We start from the raw sequence: 12,946 nt of genomic DNA, 5'->3' as shown, positions 1-12,946 counted from the left end.
GTCAGAGCAAAAACCAAGCCATGAGGTGAAAGGAATTGTCCGTAGAGCTATGAGACAGCATTGTGTTGAAGCACAGATCTGGGGAAGGGTACCCAAACATTTCTGCAGCATTGAAGGGCTCCAAGAACACAGTGGCCTCCATCATTCTTAAATGGAAGAAGTTTGGATCCACCAAGACTCTTCCTAGAGCTGGCTGCAAGGCCAATCTGAGCATTCAGGGGTGAAGGGCCTTGGTCAGGGAGGTGACCAAGAACCCGATTGTCAATCTGACATAGCTCCAGAGTTTCTCTGGGTCGGGACAATTTTTTTTTTCTTCCCCTTCCGAGACGAATGTGTCCTCGGCGAGCATCTCAGTTTGCACCTCCAAAATGCTCACAAACCAGCGGCTGTTACGGTCCATATGTCCCGGCTCAAAAGGATATATAATTGCATGTGGCCTAGTTACAGAATATTTCTGTGTGTTTGGTCCTCCTGTTCGGCTTGTCCCTCTCCTCTTGCATCTTTTCAAAGGTGATTGAGGCGGCTCTGGCACCCGTTCGGGGCCACGGTCTGAGGGGGTGTTGGCCTATCTGGACGATTGGCTAATAGCAACAGAGTGAAGAGATCAAGCAGTGTTACACACATCCAGGGTGGTGTCCCATTTTCTGTTAAAAAAAAAAAAAAAAAAAAAAAGGGAAAAAGAGCTGTTTAACCCCATTGCCGTGCATTCCATTCCTGGGTCTCCAGTTCCTGCGCCTACTGGAGATGATGGCTTCTAAGATATTGGTCATTCCCCTGGGACTATTATTAATGTGGCTGTTTCATTTCTGGGTGCTAGCCACGCGCTTGGATGCATCTCACCACCTAAACCAGTCCCCAACATGCCTTCGGGGGCCCAAGCCAAATATTTGGTTCCTATGGGCTTGGCCCCTGAGAGGGCCAATCTGATAGCTAGAGGTTTACTTCCGAATGTTATTTCTACCATTCAGTCCGCTTGGGCGTCTTCCACGAGAGGGCTGTATGTGTATAAGTGGCAAGTGTTTGAGCTCTGGTGACAAGATAAAGAGCTGGTTTCTCTTTAAAAGTGTGCTTGGCCGCTATCTCCACATGTCATGTGGGAGTTGATGGAGCCACATGGGGGCTCACCCCCAGGTTGTGTGGTTCCTATAAGGTGTATGTTGGGTCACGCCAGTTTGTAAACCTATCACACCCACATGGGGCTTGCCGCTAGTTTGAGGCATAGTGTGCCCTTTGAGCCTCTGGAGTCGGTGGATCTCCTACACAGCTTCCCTGCTCATGGCTTTGGCCTCGGCTAAAGTTGTTTGGGACATCCACACGTTTTCCCTACGCCCTTCCTGTACTCAGTTTGCCCAAATGTGGCCTTTGCCCTGAAAGTCATCACTATGGCCTACGTGTCCTTAGATTTGAGCTATTTCTCTTTTTGCCTCCTCGTTTTGCTTCTGAGGAGCAACAGAGGATATCAAATCTAATCAAGCTTTGTCACATGCGCCAAATACAACAGGTGTAGACTATACCGTGAAATTCTTACTTACAAGACCTTATTAACCAACAGTGCAGTTCAAGAAGAGTTAAGAAAATATTTACCAAGTAGACAAACAAAGTAATAATATAAAGTAACACTAAGAATAACAATAACATATACAAGAGTCACCGGTACCGAGTCGGTGTGCGGGGGTACAGGTTAGTTGAGGTAATTTGTACATGTAGGTGGAGAGGCAGGTAGCCTAGTGGTTAGAGCGTTGGACTTGTAACCGATTCTCGAGTTGACAAGGTAAAAATCTGTCGTTCTGCCCCCGAACAAGGCAGTTAACCCACTGTTCCTAGGCCGTCATTGAAAATAAGAATTTGTTCTTAACTGACTTGCCTAGTTAAATAAAGGTAAAAAAGTTGGCTGTGAAGTCACTATGCACAGATAACAAACAGCGAGTAGCAGCAGTGTACAAAAGGGAGGGGGGGTCAATGTAAATTGTCCGGTGGCGATTTTATTAATTGTTCAGCAGTTTTATGGCTTGGGGGTAGACGCTGATGAGGAGCTTTTTGGTCCTAGACTTGGCGCTCCGGTACGGCTTTCCGTGCGGTAGCAATCTATGACTTGGGTGACAATTTTATGGGCTTTCCTCTGACACTGCCTATTATAGTGGGGCAAAAAAGTATTTAGTCAGCCACCAATTGTGCAAGTTCTCCCACTTAAAAAGATGAGAGGCCTGTAATTTTCATCATAGGTACACTTCAACTATGACAGACAAAATTAGAGAACCTACAATGTGATTTTCTGGATTTTTTGAATGAATGTATTTGCAAATTATGGTGGAAAATAAGTATTTGGTCAATAAGCTGGACTAGCTGGACATAATGCTATGCTAGGCTATCGATAAACTTACACAAACGCTTGTCTTGCTTTAGCTGTAAAGCATAATTTCAAAATCTGAGATGACATTCACTATATTTCACTTGTGATTTCATGAATATGAATATTTTCTAGTAATATTTTTTTGACCGTTGCGCTATGCTAATTAGGGTAGTTGATGACAATTCTCCCGGATCCGGGATGGGTAGTTCTAAGATTAATAACTTTTCATGTTCCAGATTGTGCTCTCCTCAATTCTCCTCAAACAATCGCATGGTATTATTTCACTGTAATAGCTACTGTAAATTGGACAGTGCAGTTAGCTTTCTGCCAATATCGAATATGTCTATGACCTGGGAAAAGTTCTTGTTACCTAATGCTAATTGTATTAGCCTACGTTATCCGGGAAGGGACACACGGGAAACTGTTGAGCGTGAAAAACACAGCAGCGTTTCAGTTCTCGACACACTCAAACCAGTGCGCCTGGCATCTACCACCATACCCCGTTCAAAGGCACTTCAATATTTTGTCTTGCCCATTCACCTTCTGAATGGCATAAATACACAATCCATGTCTCAGCTGTCTCAAGGCTTAAAAATCCTTCTTTTACCCGTCTCCTCCCCTTCAGAGTGATTGAATTGGATTTAACAAGTGACATCAATGTGGGGTCATAGCTTTCACCCTACATTACACATCTCATATGTATATACTGTACTTTATATAATCTACTGCACCTTTATGTAATACATGTATCACTAGCCACTTTAAACTATGCCACTTTTGTTTACATACCCTACATTACTCATATGTATATACTGTACTCGATACCATCTACTGCATCTTGCCTATGCCGTTCTGTACCATCACTTATTCATATCTTTATGTACATATTCTTTATCCCTTTTACACGTGTGTTTATATAAGGTACTAGTTTCGGAATTGTTAGGTTAGATTACTCGTTGGTTATTACTGCATTGTCGGAACTAGAAGCATTTCGCTACACTCGCATTAACATCTGCTAACCATGTGTGACAAATACATTTGATTTGATCTGGTCATTCTAGGTCATGGAAAGAGCAGATGTTCTTAATGTTTTGTACACTGTATCTCTCTATTATGCCAAACCCACTGGCTCCAGGTCATCTATAAGTCTTTGCTAGGTAAAGCCCCACCTTATCTCAGCTCACTGGTCACCATATTAACACCCACACATACCTGCTGGAGCAGTGCTATATTTCACTAGTTATCCCCAAAGCCAACACTTCCTTTGGCCGCCTTTCCTTTCAGTTCTCTGCTGCCAATGACTGGAACGAATTGCAAAAATCACAGAAACTGGAGTCTTATATCTCCCTCTCCGACTTTAAGCATCAGCTGTCAGAGCAGCTTACCGATCACTGTGCCTGTACGCAACCAATCTGTAAATGGCACACCCAACTACCTCATCCCCATATTATTACTTACCCTCTTGCTCTTTTGCACCCCAGTATCTCTACTTGCACATCATCATCTGCACATCTTTCACTCCAGTGTTAATGTTAAATTGTAATTATTTCGCTTCTATGGCCTATTTATTGAGGTCCCCAAAGATTGGAAAGCTGCCACAGTCATCCCCCTCTTCAAAGGGGGAGACACTCTAGACCCAAACTTCTACAGACCTATATCGATCCTACCCTGCCTTTCTAAGATCTTGGAAAGGCAATTTAACAAACAGATCACCGACCATTTCGAATCCCACTGTACCTTCTCCGCTATGCAATCTGGTTTCCAAGTTGGTCACGGGTGCACCTCAGCCACGCTCAAGGTCCTAAACGATATCATAACTGCCATCGATAAGAGACATTATTGTGCAGCTGTATTCATCGACCTGGCCAAGGCTTTCGACTCTGTCAATCACCATATTCTTATCGGCAGACTCAACAGCCTTGGTTTCTCAAATGAATGCCTAGCCTGGTTCACCAACTACTTCTCTGATAGAGTTCAGTGTGTCAAATCGGAGGGCCGGTTGTCCGGACCTCTGGCAGTCTCTATGGGGGTGCCACAGGGTTCAAGTCTCGGGCCGACTCTTTTTTTTTTTTTCTGTATACATCAATGATGTCGCTCTTGCTGCTGGTGATTCTCTAATCCACCTCTACACAGATGACACCATTCTGTATACTTCTGGCCCTTCTTCAGACACTGTGTTAACTAACCTACAGACGAGCTTCAATGCCATACAACTCTCCTTCCGTGGCCTCCAACTGCTCTTAAATGCAAGCAAAACTAAATGCATGCTCTTCAACCGATCGCTGCCCACACCTACCCACCTGTCCAGCATCGCTACTCTGGACGGTTCTGACTTAGAATATGTGGATAACTACAAATACCTAGGTGTCAGGTTAGACTGTAAACTCTCCTTCCAGACTCACATTAAGCATCTCCAATCCTAAATTAAATCTAGAATCGGCTCCTATTTCGCAAAACAAAGCATCCTTCACTCATGCTGCCAAACATACCCTCGTAAAACTGACTATCCTACCGATCCTTGACTTTGGCGATGTAATTTACAGAATAGCCTCCAACCCTCTACTCAGCTAATTGGATGCAGTCTGTGATTTTTCTGGATTTTTTTTCTTCTCATTTAGTCTGTCATAGTTGAAGTGTACCTATGATGAAAATTACAGGCCTCTCATCTTTTTAAGTGGGAGAACTTGCACAATTGGTGGCTGACTAAATACTTTTTTGCCCCACTGTACTACCCACCACTGCGATCTGTATGCTCTCGTTAGCTGGCCCTCACTTCATATTCGTCGCCAAATCCTTTGGCTCCAGGTCATCAATAAGTCGTTGCTAGGTAAAGCCCCGCCTTATCTCAGCTCACTGGTCACCATAGCAGCACCCACCCATTGCACGCACTCCAGCAGGTCTATTTCACTGGTCACCCCCAAAGCCAATTCCTCCTTCGACCGCCTTTCCAAACAGTTTTCTGCTGCCAAAGACTAGAACGAACTGCAAAAATCACTGGAGCTGGAGACTTAACTCCCTCACTAGCTTTAAGTACCAGCTGTCAGAGCAGCTCACAGATCACTGCACCTGTACATAGCCAATCTGTAAATCGCCGATCCAACTACCTCATCACCATACTGTTATTTATTTTGCTCCTTTGCACCCCAGTATCTCTACTTGCACACTCATCTTCTGCACATCCATCATCCCAGTGTTTAATTTTCCATACTGTCATTTTTTCACCACTAAGGCCTATTTATTGCCTCACCCCTCTTATCCTACCTCATTTGCACACACTGCATTTAGACTTTCTCTATTGTATTATTGACTGTGTGTTTGTTTATTCCATGTGTAACTCTGTTTGTGTTGCACTGCTTTGCTTGATTTTGGCCAGGTCACAGTGGTAAATAAGAACTTGTTCTCAACTAGCCTACCTGGTTACATAAAGGTGTTCTCAACTAGCCTACCTGGTTACATAAAGGTGTTCTCAACTAGCCTACCTGGTTACATAAAGGTGTTCTCAACTAGCCTACCTGGTTACATAAAGGTGAAATAAATCAATAAAAATTGCGTACCTTCCTATTCTTCTACATTTGCACACACTACACTGTACATATTTATTTTTTTCTTTTGTTTTATTGACTTTGTTTATGTGTAACTGTTGTTTTTGTTGCTTGATCTTGGCCAGTTGTAAATGAGAACTTGTTCTCAACTGGCCTACCTGGTTAAATAAAGGTGAAAAAAAACAAAAAAAACAAATGCGTGGGAATAATTTGGAACAGATTTTGAAAATGAAAATCACTTGGAGCTGACCCTGGTACAGCACACCCCACTCTTATTCTGAGGACAGTAAAGACGTTTTCAACCAGAAGACAATCTCATTGAAAACCCCAAAAGAGTGTGTGTGTGTGTCCTAGGAAAGAAGGGCTTCTCCTCAATTTTACTATGAGGTGCAGGGGGAGACTGATTGGGGTTTAGGAGTGACAAAAGAGTCCATCAACAGGAAGAGAAACATTTGTCTGAGACTTGAGAATGGCTACTGGACGATATGGCTGATGAAGGGAAATTAGCATGAAGCTCTTGATAAACATGCTGTCCCACTCCTCAGAGAGAAGCCCCAGAAGGTGGGAGAATTTTTGGATTATGAGGAGGGTCAGGTATCCTTCTATGATGTGGAGGTTAGATCTCATACAGTATCTACTCTTTCACTGGCCATTGCTTCACTGAGGCTGTGGCCAAACTTTGGCCCTAAGCCCAATGATGGTGGTAAAAACTCTGCCCCCTTGATCATCACTCTTGTCATTCAAACAGTTTAGAATTGTAGCTTTTATTTTAAAAAAGCGATTTTATAAAAAGAAAATGCTTAATTAAATCGCTCAAATATCAAGCACAACAAAATACATACAGATATCATTGAATAAATATGAATGTTCTTATTATTTTGTGTATTTTGAATTTTCATCTTCAAATCCAACTTGTAAAATAAGAACATTTGCAGCCCCCTCTGCTCCTTTCATATTTATTTTGAACCTGACAAACTCCCCAGTCCCTGCTGGTGATAGCATACCCATATCGCGATGCTGCCACCACAATACTTGAAAAGACAGGCTTTCCTGGCATTTGTATTGTAGGCTTTTGTGTTGTATTGGATTTTTTTCTTTATGGCCCCCAAAAACCATATTTCATATGTTGTCTTGCCTTATTACTTAAGGGCCTTGTTGCAAACAGAATGAAAGATTTGGAGTGGATTCTTTAACACATGCTTCCTTTTAACTTTGCCATACAGGCCAGTAATGTGGAGTGAATGCAGTGTTGTTGATCGTCTGTATTTTCAATCAATCAATACATCTTCAATTATATTTTTGTTATTCATTTGGAAAATGTTGTATAATTTGTCATTTACTTTGAAAATGTGGAGTAGATTGGTAGGAGTAATCCAATGTAATCCCTTTTTAGATGACATTTTAAGGCATTAAAATGTGAAGACCGTGCAAGGGGTGTGTAGACTTTCCCTAGCGACTTTATACCACTGGTGCGTGTGTTCACAACTCATGTCTGTCTGTGTATGCATATACAGTACCATTTTATCACATGCAGGGATCATATGTTTCCCCAACAGATTGGAACATGGGACCCTCCCAGTGGGCTGAACATGACAGAGAACCACAAGAGCAAGACGACTAACATCACTGACTCTCTGGCTAACAAATCCCTCCGCGTCTCCACCATACTGGTAAACGTACATTTGGCTAGTTCTCTTTCTTTCTGCGGCCTCACATCTGCACACAGCAGGATCACTGAAGTCATGACGACTAAGAGGAGAGAGTGAATCAGTCGGGTGCCCAATCAAAAAACGACAAATGGGTCAAATAGTATTTTAGGGGGAAAATCCACCCGAAACAACTCATTCCTTTGATTTACAGTGTTAAATAACACTAATATGTCAGAACAATATTTTTTGTGAACAAATGTTTAATTTTGGTGACGTAAAATCGCCTAAACAAACTGCACTATCAATTTAGGAGTCTACAATCTCACCATGTTCAACCTGCAGGTCGATGTTCCCAACAGGGTGACATTCACAGTGGCAGATATACTTTTGAGGAGATGGGAAACAATGCCCATGCTACGGTATTGGTCGTGCGGTGCATTCTGGGCGAATCTGGGACAAGGAGTGCATGGTTGTCTATTGGACGCTAGCTCAAAAACCCAACATTAGCATGAATTTCATCAACAAGAAGTACAACATTACAAATATTTTCCGAGATGTGAGATAATGAACTTGCTGTGTAATATCGTATAGCTTTGGAAGTGTGACATTACGTACTTTCCAGGAAAATAGGCACGTTTCTCGACATATGAGAGGGGATTAGTTTAGCAACCGCATGACATAGCATGACCATTTGCACGCGATTGGTCGACAGTCTGCTGTGTGGGGTGTTACACGTTCCTTCATTTAGTGGGTTCCTATCTCCTTTCTATAATATCTCTGTCAATGGCACCATGCTATGCACCCTGGTCAAAGAAATGTGCTAATGTGCTTCAAAGAATCCTCCATTTGCAGCAATTACAGCCTTGCAGACCTTTGGCATTCTAGTTGTCAATTTGTTGAGGTAATCTGAAGAGATTTCACCCCATGCTTCCTGAAGCACCTCCCACAAATTGGATTGGTTTGATGGTCACTTCTTAACGTACCATACGGTCAAGCTGCTCCCACAACAGCTCAATAGGGTTGAGATCTGGTGACTGCTGGCCACTCCATTATAGACAGAATACCAGATAACTGCTTCTTCCCTAAATAGTTCTTGCATAGTTTGGAGCTTAGTGTCATTGTCCTGTTGTAGGAGGAAGTTTCTTTGCAACTCTGCCTAGAAGGCCAGCATCCCGGAGTCGCCTCTTCACTGTTGAAGTTGAGACTGGTGTTTTGCGGGTACTATTTAATGAAGCTGCTCATTGAGGACTTGTGAGGCATCTGTTTCTCAAACTAGACACTCTAATGCACTTGTCCTCTTGCTCAGTTCTGCACCAGGGCCTCCCACTCTTTCTATTCTGGTTAGAGACAGTTTTCAGCTGTGCTAACATAATTGCAAAAGGGTTTTCTAATGATCAATTAGCTTTTTAAAATGATAAACTTGGATTAACTAACACAATGTGCCATTGGAACACAGGAGTGATGGTTGCTGATAATTGGCCTCTGTACTCGTATGTAGATATTCCATAAAAAATCAGCTGTTTCCAGCTACAATAGTCATTTACAACATTAACAATGTCTACACTGTATTTATGATCAATTTGATGTTATTTAATTGGACCAAAAATGTGCTTTTCTTTAAAAGTGAAGTGCCTTCTCATTTTTAACAGTTGTGTAGAAGTAAGATTTTGAGACATAACTTGTATTTTCATATTTCAGTACTTTTCTTTATGCTAAATTCCTGTTCTTTTTAGAAGTTGTCTCTCGCTTGTTTTTGTATCTCGGTGAAATGTAAATTAGGCACTGAGCGTACTTTTTATTTTCAAAGCCTTTTACGTTTAATTCAGCTCGCTTAATTCATGCTAATTTAGCTTTTTGTGACCCACGGAAACAACTTTGCAGACAACCACCACAACATGTAAAATTTAAAAGTTGTGAGGGAGCAGCACCGCTCTGTCAACAGAGCTCGGTGCTTATTGTCGGATGTATTAGGTTACGAAATATGACTTTTTGGATATAATGTTAATCCCATGTTAGAGAGAGACTCTACTGAATAATTCAAGACATGAAGAATATTATTTGTCTTGGTAAAATGTATTTCATAAAAATAAAAAACATGAGCTGGCCCACACCCAGAATAATAGTTTGTGTGGAGGTGCTTACTAACGGCGAATAAACTAAACTATCAAAATCAAAAAGTTGCACACTCCATGTATAATCTCCCAGCAATTTAATGGGTATTTACCAACGTTTCGGCATCACTGTGTCTTCCTCAGGGTAATGTCATGAATACTTGAACCAGGTTATGTAGACACACTGTGCAATTAGTGGAACCAATGACAGTAGTGAGGGGTGTGTCATAATGATTAAGTTCATTAAAATTAATTAGTGAAACTGTTAAAAAAATAGTATATGACATATTAAATATATTACGGTACTGTTATCATATAGAAACATAATGGAATATTGTACGTCATATTAGCATCAACATATTATTGTTTCATTCAATTTCACATAATGTGGTATTTCATTTTTGTAATCTTTTGGTTCAACTTTAAAATATAATGAGCATCAACAGGGGGCCTATCAGGTGTACTCTAATAAGATGTAAAAATGTTTTTTTTACATTTATAAGACTTGTTCATATAGGAAAATGTGGTCATAAGAAGGGCCTGAGATCCAAGTCAATATTCAGACCACTAGGGGTCAATGTTTTTAGAGGATATCCAGTAAGCCAACCTTTGTAGTAGTAGGATCTTCATGTTACCTCCTCTCCCCCAAACGTAATGCATGCATATAGGCCTACTGAAGCTCTGATTAGCTATGGCGCACCAGTCTGAGTCCAGTCCTGGACAAGACTGATATGTTTTTATTAGGTTTTATTTACTGCGGTGTCTATAAATTGTCCAAATGCACAACCGCTTTCCCACTCTATATTGCTATAGAATCTTCACCAATGCTTTACTTTCGTCATCCCCAAACATTTTATGAAAACGTGAAAATGACCATATCCAAGTGCTTGCTTGTCAGACAATGTAAACAATGTATAGTGCATTCGTAAAGTATTCAGACCCCTTGACTTCTTCCACATATTGTTACGTAACAGCCTTATTCTAAAATTGATTCAATCGTTTTTTCCCTCATCAATCTACACACAATACCCCATACTGACAAAGCAAAAACAGGTATTTAGACATTGCAAATGTATTAAAATGAAAAAAAGAAATAACATTTACAAAAGTATTCAGACTCTTTACTCAGTACTTTGTTGAAGCTCTTTTGGCAGCAATTACAGCCTGTAGTCTTCTTGGGTATGACGCTATTTTCAGGTCTCTCCAGAGATGTTTGTTCGGGTTCAAGACCACGCTCTGGCTGTGCCACTCAAGGACATTGAGTGGCCCAGCCAGAGACTTGTCACGAAGCAACGCATGCGTTGTCTTCGCTGTGTGCTTAAGGTCATTGTCCTGTTGGAAGGTGAACCTTCGCCCCAGTCTGAGGTCCTGAGCACTCTGGAGCAGGTTTTCATTAAGGATCTCTCTGTAGGCCTCCCGGGTGGTGCAGTGGTTAAGGGTGCTGTACTGCAGCGCCAGCTGTGCCACCAGAGACTCTGGGTTCGCGCCTAGGCTCTGTCGTAACCGGCCGCGACCGGGAGGTTTGCCTAGCGTCGTCCGGGTTAGGAAGGGTTTGGCCGGTAGGGAAATCCTTGTCTCATCGTGCACCAGCGACTCCTGTGGCGGGCCGGGCACAGTGCGCGTTAACCAAGGTTGCCAGGTGCACAGTGTTTCCTCTGACACATTGGTGCGGCTGGCTTCCGGGTTGGATCGCAGTGCAGCTTGGTTAGGTTGTGTATCGGACGACTTTCAACCTTCGTCTCTCCCGAGCCCATACGGGAGTTGTAGCGATGAGACAAGATAGTAGCTACTAAAAACAATTGGATACCACGAAAAAAAAAAAAAATGTAAAGGATTTTTTTGTACTTTGCTCTGTTCATCTTTCCCTCAACCTGACCAAAATAGTTCAATCTTGGTTTCATCAGACCAGATAATCTTGATTCTCATGGTCTGAGTCCTTTAGGTGCCTTTTGGCAAACTCCAAGCTGTCCGGTGCCTTTTACTGGGGGGTGGCTTCCGTCTGGCAACTCTACAATCATTGCCGAAGTGCTGCAGAGATGGTTGTCCTTTTGGAAGTTTCTCCCAGCTCCACAGAGGAACTCTGGAGCTTTGTCAGAGTGACCATCGGGTTATTGGTCACCTCCCTGACCAAGGCCCTTCTCCCTGATTGCTCAGCTCTAGGAAGAATCTTGGTGGTTTCAAACTTCCATTTAAGAATGATGGAGGCCACTGTGCTCTTGGGGTCCTTCAATGCTGCAGACATGGTGCCCTCCCCATATCTGTGCCTTGACACAATCCTTTTGAATAAGGCTGAAACGTAACAAAATGTGGAAAAAGGGAAGGGGTCTGAATACATATTTGAATATAATTTCAGGTTTCTAAAATGTTGTCAGTTCCACTTTAACTGCCATGCTATCTGCTAGGCTACCTGCTGCCCCATAGCTGGAGTATCATGTATTTTTTTCTCTGCTCTCTTTTGACATCATTCTCTTTCTTGTCCTTTTTGTCTTTTCTCATCCCTATCTCTACCTCTCTCTCGCCTCCTACCGACTCTATTTGTCTTTACCCCCTTCATTTCCCTCTCCTTCCTTTCTTCTTCTCCTTCTATCACTCTCCTTGGTCTTTTCTCATCCCCCTCTCTCTACTCATAACCCCTCCCTTTGCCTCTTCCTCCTTTCTGTCTCTACCTCTCGCCCCCTTTCCACCCTCTCCCTCCTTTCTTCCTCCTCCCTCTTTCACTCTACCTTCTCCCCATCCCTCCCACCCCCATCTTTCCTTAACAGGTGGAGCCCTATGTGATGTTCAAAAAGTCCGACAAGCCACTGTACGGAAACGACCGCTTCGAGGGCTATTGCATCGACCTGCTCCGCGAGCTCTCGGGGATCCTGGGCTTTCACTATGAGGTGAGTGGCTTTCCATGTGGCTCAGTTGGTAGAGCATGGGGCTTGCAATGCCAGGGTTATGGGTTTGATCTCCATGGGGGAACAGTATGAAAATGAATGCACATACTACAAGTGTTTACTGAATGGCATATATTATTTTTCTTGTTACTTTTATAATTAATATCACATTATTATTATTATTATTATTATTATTATTATTATTAATAATAGAGGGTTAATAATAATAATAATAATAATAATAATAATAATAATAATAATAATAATAATAATAATAATTAATTAATAATAATATTATTATTATTAGGTGCACCTGGTGGAGGACGGCAAGTATGGGGCGCTGGAGGAGAGCACGGGCCAGTGGAATGGCATGGTCAGGGAGCTCATGGACCACGTGAGTAGTGGAGTGGAGGAG

At 42.2% G+C, this 12,946-nt stretch overlaps 1 protein-coding gene across 3 annotated transcripts in view; it reads left to right on the top strand.

Moving 5' to 3' along the window:
* LOC112217391 (glutamate receptor ionotropic, kainate 2-like) overlaps positions 1 to 12,946 on the top strand; it is a 202,341-nt gene that overhangs the window by 143,899 nt on the left and 45,496 nt on the right. For all 3 annotated transcript variants that reach the window (XR_006079246.1, XR_006079245.1, XM_042300585.1), the window contains exons 9-11: positions 7,449 to 7,562; positions 12,415 to 12,534; positions 12,839 to 12,925. Coding sequence is in view for 1 of the 3 variants with exons in the window: in XM_042300585.1 (XP_042156519.1) it covers positions 7,449 to 7,562; positions 12,415 to 12,534; positions 12,839 to 12,925 (321 nt within the window). In the remaining 2 variants the exon portion in view is untranslated. The remainder of the gene's footprint in view (positions 1 to 7,448; positions 7,563 to 12,414; positions 12,535 to 12,838; positions 12,926 to 12,946) is intronic.

This window comes from Oncorhynchus tshawytscha, linkage group LG18 (genome assembly GCF_018296145.1).
Source record: "Oncorhynchus tshawytscha isolate Ot180627B linkage group LG18, Otsh_v2.0, whole genome shotgun sequence".
NCBI lineage: Eukaryota > Metazoa > Chordata > Actinopteri > Salmoniformes > Salmonidae > Oncorhynchus > Oncorhynchus tshawytscha.
The sequence above is the reverse complement of the archived record's forward strand: the minus strand, read 5'-3'. Positions and strand labels throughout refer to the sequence as shown.